This window comes from Monopterus albus, unplaced genomic scaffold (genome assembly GCF_001952655.1).
Source record: "Monopterus albus unplaced genomic scaffold, M_albus_1.0 scaffold18.1, whole genome shotgun sequence".
Taxonomy (NCBI): domain Eukaryota; kingdom Metazoa; phylum Chordata; class Actinopteri; order Synbranchiformes; family Synbranchidae; genus Monopterus; species Monopterus albus.
This window is the reverse complement of record NW_018127898.1, coordinates 7276414-7283331: the sequence shown is the minus strand read 5'-3', so window position 1 is coordinate 7283331 and position 6918 is coordinate 7276414. Positions and strand designations below refer to the sequence as shown.

The following is a 6918-nucleotide window of genomic DNA, read 5'->3' as shown; positions in this document are numbered from 1 at the left end:
TGTCCAGTCAAACCACTCGTCGTAGCGGTGGCTCCACTGGCGGTAGTGAATTAGTACTTTTTCATCCTCGTAGTCAATCTTCTCTATGTTCGCAGCATACCTACAAGACAAAAAAATATTCAATAAACATATAAACATACAGAAACACAAAATTACAATTCAAATTACAACCTCCAGTAACAATTGTCCTTGCAAGAAGCTGCATAGGACGACAAATATCAGTGGTATTTCTGTATGTGTGTAGGTAAAAATGCCTGGGTGAAGGGAGGTAATGCGATGAGCAATGCAATTCATAACTGATACTGTAGAGTGACTGGTACAGAAATCAGAATCAGAATCTGCTTTACTGGCCAGGTGATCGGTACACACGAGGAATTTGACTCTGGTACATCGGCTCTCAATGTGCATGTACATATCACCATGCAAGTGACAAGTAAACCAGCATAAGGCTGTGTAATATAACAAAATAAGCAGTATTTACAAGCAACAAACAGTGCAAACAATGCAAAATAAGCAGTATAAACAGGCAGTAAACAATGCAGACAGACAAGGAATGCTCATTGTGAAATGGGATAAGTAGGAATAAAAATAGAGTACTTAAAAATAGAGACCTGTATGGATCTGAATAGTCTGTACAATGTACATTTGCAGGTATTTTGCTGAGGGTTATTGTCCAGTCATACTATCATGGGTCAAGTGTTCATCAGAGTGACAGCCTGGGGCAAGAAACTGTCCTTGTGCCTGGTTGTCATAGTGCACAGTAACCTGTAACACCATCCAGAGGGGAGCAGTTCAAACAGATTGTGTCCAGGGTGTGAGGGGTCTGCAGTGATTCTCTCACGTTATACAAAATGTTATTAAAGTTATACTAGTCAATTCAAAATGGATAATCACATTGCTGTGCTTGAGGTCAATGTGGTTTTAAAAACTGAACATCTTTACTTGTTTAACAATGATTATTTTCATTTTTATTGTGATATAGTGTAACCATCAAAATGATTTATGATATGATTTTAAGGTCTGTCCATCATTAATCCAGACCAAAGGCTGGTTTTATGGATTCTTGAGTACAAACATTTTCACCAGCTGCTGTTTACTGGCAAAAGAGCAGTGATGCAATATAAGTTTTAAATAGGTTTTGTCACATTTTTCTTTATCGTTTCATGTTTTTTAATAATAGGCTAACCCAGTACCAAAAAGGAAATAATGAGGAAAGTGAACAGTAACAGGATGGAGAGGAATGAGTGAGGCCATGACTCACCAGTTTTTGAGGCTGTCTCTGGCCTCAAGCTGAGCTCCCACCTCAAATGTAATCCCTCTTCTGTTAGGGGGCGTCTTACTCATACTGCCCACATCAAGGCACCCTTTCTGTACACACACACACATTAACTAGTAAACATACCAATTACAGCTACACCCATTTTATCTTGGATACACAAAGAAAAACAATCTGTCTAACAAAGAACACAACACACATGACTAAGATTTTATAGAGAAACTGGCAGTCAGCCTTGTTTCTTGCATGTCATCAACAACATCAACCACTGCATTTCCATGGGACTGTGGCACCTTTGCACCCCAGTATCAAAATTTTAAAACCGCAAATTAAGTCACTCACTCCCACTGTGTGCCATTAGAACAACAATGGAGTCAAGAAACCTACACAAGCTACAGATTACACCTGTTTAAACATGGTGCAACACTGTGTACAGCAAGGGAAAAGGTGAGCCATGTGCCTCAAATGGAAGAGGAATGTGCAACTAATACCGGATGTTCAGTGATCACTAGTTAAGGCAGCAGTAATGTCAAATTTTATTGTTTTTGTTCCATTCCTTATCAGGAAGGAACCACGATAAAAGGTACAACAATAGCTAAGACTCATAGCTTTCACTTCCCACTGTAAGCACCCACGGAGTACAGCAGGGACACAGTTATGCACCAAGCTAATGCTCCACTGATTTAACATAGTATTCTCCTTAAATTGGGTAATTGTCTATGCAGCCTCATCCTCAAATGCAGGTCCGTAGTTTACCGGTAATGCTCAGCCCTTCAGCTATGATAAACGGCTTGGTGGAGGGGGATCACGTCTTTCATAGAAAAATATCAACACCCTCCCAATATCTGCGCCTCTTTTGCCAGACATTCAGAATACCAAGGACAGGCTGACATATTGGCGACCCATTTTATTAAAAGCTAATATCACATTCTATATGATCACAGTGCCTTACTTTTATCCGGGGTTACTCGCTTCACCATAGCGGAGGCGGTCTGGAGGCTTTCAGGGCAACCTAGGAACCGGATATCTTCATACTACTGAGACCACGTGTTTTTCGGGCAGTCCGTTTCACAGACACAATAGAAGACAATAGCAAATACTCGGCAGTCCGTTACAGGCTGACACCAAGCACGATATCAAACAGGATGCAATATCCGATCCGGTAAAAGGCGAGATTTAAATGAGACAGTATTTGTATGGTCTGCAAACGGAGCCAGACATCCGACAGCGACCCAGCCAGGGTGCATCCGGGAGTTGGTGATGCCACAATCATGAGTCAGGAAAAAGATCATGATCCGTGAAGAAGTGAGGTTATCCGAAACATGTTTCGCAACCATCAAATTCCTCTCAAGGCTTCACTGTAATAAGGGGAGAAAACAGGACACCTCCACACACCCTGTAAGGTTTTCGAACATAGAGCCAACACGATTCACGCGACTCAATTGATTTCCAACAGAAAATTCACCGAGAACACACTGCCTCACATATTACCAAGAACCCTATTTCTGTCCAACTCTACCACTACTGACACTTTATTGTCCGGTCTTTTATAATCAGTGGACGTCGCACCATGACCTACGTCGAGCTTTAGACAAATACGATTTATCGAAACTATCTGCTGTGGGCGGGACGCTCGCGTGTGATTGGCCGTGCAGCTGTCACTCACAGAACGTCTCGGGCCTCGCGCTAGGCCTACTTTTTCATACTTTTCCTGCTGTGAAAGAGCGGCGTGGAAAAGCTAAGCGTTAAACTTATCCGTATGAAAAACTACAGAGCCATTTAAACATTCCTAGAAAAAAGCATACAATGACCAATAAATACACCCGAAATTAACCAAAGAGAACGATGTAAAGTACAACTATAGCATTTTATTACCAACTTCGTCACGTTTGTTTTGAACTCAAAAAGCCGACATGCGGCATCATACCTTACAACGTTATGCTGTTGATGCATCCACCACACGGCCTCATTCACGATGCTATTGTGGATTTTAAATTCTGAAATGCAAAGGGAAGATACGATTTGAGCTTCCTACCTGTTCTCCGGTCACTCTTTGTCCGGTCTGGTATAAAATATACACTATAATCCCTTTAGAGTACAGATACCGCCGCATCCGCCTGTCCACTCCAGACACGCAGTTGTATTTCTCTCCTTTGCATTCACCAGTGGCGCGGGCAGTGTGGCGCTACACTGCGCACGCGCATACAACGGCGCCCAACATGTTTTCTGATAAGGCTTTTATGTCTTCGAAAATGGAAGTGTGCTGCTTTTAAAACTTTAATATTTATGCTTTCATAAAGGATTATACCAGGTCAAATTTGTGATACGAAGTAACTTTAAATTAATGAACCTCAATTAATAAGCCAAATCTTTAACTGGACGCAATATCTGTCAAAATAATGTGTTCTGCTAATCAAATGGAAGCCAGTCATGGGAATATATTTAGATAATGAATGTATAATTTATACCCAACAGGTCAGAGAAACCCCGGAGCAAGGACTGTAAGGAGTTCACACCTATCTACTGCGTGGGCCTACAGCGCCACCAACCTTTCATCCAGAAAACTGTTTGTTTACAAAACATAGTGGAGGGTAACCAAGCCAAACACAATGCAGGCTACTAGTTATGGATTTCAGTTTATCCACCATTTAAGGCTGATATTTTATATCCTAGCCCATACCAGTGGCATGTTAAACTGTTAACATAAGTAGGATTTAACTGGGAAAAGTCCAACTATTGTAGTTTAAAATGTAGGATACATTTAAGTCTGAACGTAGCACAACATGAGAATACACAAGCAAAGAACTGGTATCTTAAAAAGTAGTATATATTTTATCACTGATCAAACGAAGTAGTGATGATTTATGATACAACTATCACAGTAAAACTGTATTAAAAGGGCAGCTCTCCCAGTTAATTAAGCAAAACGTGTAATAACAACATAAAGACAACGAAGCACAGCATGTAGACACCCTGTGAGTTTTTATTAAATTACTGATGTCTTTTAGAGAAAACTTTGGGTTTGAAAGCACAGCTGCTTTCTGAATAAATGGCTGCATGTATTTGCAGTTAGGTTGGTTTGAAAATAAGCACTGCTGTCTCCATCCCTTCTGTCACAAAATGTACAGTACATTTTGCAAGACATTGTCCTGTGGGTTTCCTTCCTCCAGTGTAATGTATGTTTTCTTTAACTTAACTCCCAAAGGTGGGCACACCCTGCTGGCATGGTGACAGTGCCTGAGCAGCTTGTCACCAGCAGTGATCAGGTTGCTGCAGAATGAAGATGAAACAGGTGGCAGGTTTGTGCCATGATATGCATAAAAAGAACAAACAGATGAATATGTACAGACTGGATGACTAACAGTGATGTGCTGGGATAATAGGTGGATCAGCCTGTTTCTGTTTAACCACCCTTTCACCTGTCAAGGCTGATACAAAGTCATAAGACTTTCATAAGTCTGTGAATATAGACTAAAAAGCCTTTTGAATGTTGTGTGTCTAAAGCAGATACCTCTTTTGGTTGTACAAAAGTTTTACATTGTGCTTCTAACTGTGTGACACACCTTTTAAAAGGCCTTTCTGATAAATTCTCGTAGAGTGAAGAATGCAAAAGGCAGGTGCTTCTGATTTCAGAGGTTACTGAGTCTGAATTACTAAATCAAAACAATAAAATATTATGCAAAATACAGGTCAGACAAAACCTTTTTAAAATCAATCATTTTATATTAAAAATTCAATGTCAATGTATTTTTACTGAGATACTGTATAATTAATGGATTCTGTATTATTAAATAAAACCACCTTAATTTTTCAATTAAGGATACAATTCAAGCGTTATTGGAGCATTTTAAGGTTTTTTTTTACCCCTTACATTAACATTATATTATTCAGTGAATGCATAAAGTGTGTGCATTTTTTCAAGTTATAAGCCATACCAGCTAATTATAAAATAGTCGTTCAGATTGAATTCTTTACTAGAAGCAAATTAAATGTACCCCAGTGACCAGTTTTAAGACACTGACCATGTGCTTGCAGTATCATGTTTGGTGCCTGATGCAGGTTGTCCCTCATCTCATTTCCTGTCTCCTCTCTGAATCTACTGTTATAATAAAGGCAAAGAAATGTGGGCATCCAATTTACAATTCCACAAACCTTTATTATGGACAGTAATTCCATATTATATACGGTATGTAAACACAAATACACGTATGGATAGTGGTTTAAATCAGTCCTAGGTTCAACAGGCAGTTACAGCAGAGAAATAAACAGTTAATTACAAAAACACCTTTTATTGCTCTTTATAGCAACAGTTATCTTCACCCTTAACCTGGATCATTAGAATACACTTAAGCAGAGTTATTACTATTTACATGTATAACCTATTTACATTGGCCAAGCCTGAGAGGGGGCACAAATGCTTAATCTACACCCCCACAGTGCTTGACGGTTGACAATGGTCCATTCTCAGCACATGGGTTTGTTGTAGATTAATTAAATTTTCATCCCTGCAAGGGAGGCCATGCACAGTTATCACGTTTGACACCCGTTTTATCATAAGACCTGAGCCAAAAACCCATATAGAGCACAAACAAAAGAGAACACAATTCCAACTGAAAAACTTTTTATAGCAAAATAGCTGAGCTGAATAACAAGCCTCCCACGTCTCCATGACAAACTGTAATTACCACAAGTTTATTTGCTTAGAAAATCACCACCATCCATTAGAAAGAGCTTCCCTCACGTCCTTCCAGTCTGCGCTTTGAAATGAAGGCTCTGTAGACTAAAACAGTCGTGGTGGTGGGGCTTCTTGTGTCATGTCAAATGAAATAGGATGACACCGTCGATCATAACAACTACTCAAAACAGCACAGGCAAGCTTACTGATGAGACACAATTACAAGAGTTCTTTGACTTTTCATATTTTCAATTTCTGTACAAGATATTAGAAAGCTGCATCTTTCGTTCACACTGACAAGCACACAAACACACTTGAATGAAACCAGAGCGCCAAATAAAAAAACAAACAAAAAAAAAACCAGGAGAGGAGCAACACTGCTTTCTCTAGTTGTTTGTGCAATTGAAGTAAATACTGTAAGACTCAGACTCATTCAGTAGGAAAGAGTAAATCTGTTTTCACATGGAGTGGTTACAAACACAGTCAAAGTGAACCACATTAAAGCCATCACTGTGGTTTTTTGTATCAAAAAGCACAGTGAAACCTAGGAGAGCTGATGTGTACTGTCTCTCTTTAAGAAAGCAGGAGAGCACAATGGCTCAAAGTCTAAGCTGTTGTCACACTCCTTGTTTTGTACAAGGTGTAAAATTCCAACCCCAGAGGTTCCAGTGTGGTGTGAACACAGACAGTGTTTATGCATGATTGTAAATGTGGAGATGCTGGAGTGATGATCCAGCACATAAGGTGGGCTTTGTAGTTTACAGCGACTACACAACCCCTTCAATGAAACTGGTATCCAGGTGAACAATGAGCATTCTCAGGAAGGACATCTCCTTGCGCGTGTTCTCAAAGATGATCCGTGGATCGTCGGATTGGCATCGGAGGCAGTTTGGGGCCATCACCATGGCCAGGTTGTTCACATCCATCTTGGTTACAGCCACATTGGACGGCTGAGCGAACACCTAGA

General features: G+C 40.0%; 2 protein-coding genes across 2 annotated transcripts in view; both read right to left on the bottom strand.

Annotated features, from left to right (window-relative positions):
* Positions 1–3500, bottom strand: part of phf20a (PHD finger protein 20, a) — a 16092-nt gene extending 12592 nt beyond the window's left edge. Inside the window, exons 1-3 of the mRNA XM_020592918.1 lie at positions 3312–3500; positions 1262–1368; positions 4–100 (exon numbers count right to left, since the gene is read on the bottom strand). Of these exons, the coding sequence (XP_020448574.1) occupies positions 4–100; positions 1262–1368; positions 3312–3389 (282 nt within the window). The 5' untranslated portion in view covers positions 3390–3500. The remainder of the gene's footprint in view (positions 1–3; positions 101–1261; positions 1369–3311) is intronic.
* Positions 3501–5419: 1919 nt separating this feature from the next.
* Positions 5420–6918, bottom strand: part of arhgap46a (Rho GTPase activating protein 46a) — a 32354-nt gene continuing 30855 nt past the window's right edge. Inside the window, 1 exon segment of the mRNA XM_020592540.1 lies at positions 5420–6913. Coding sequence (XP_020448196.1) covers positions 6719–6913 — 195 coding nt within the window. The 3' untranslated portion in view covers positions 5420–6718.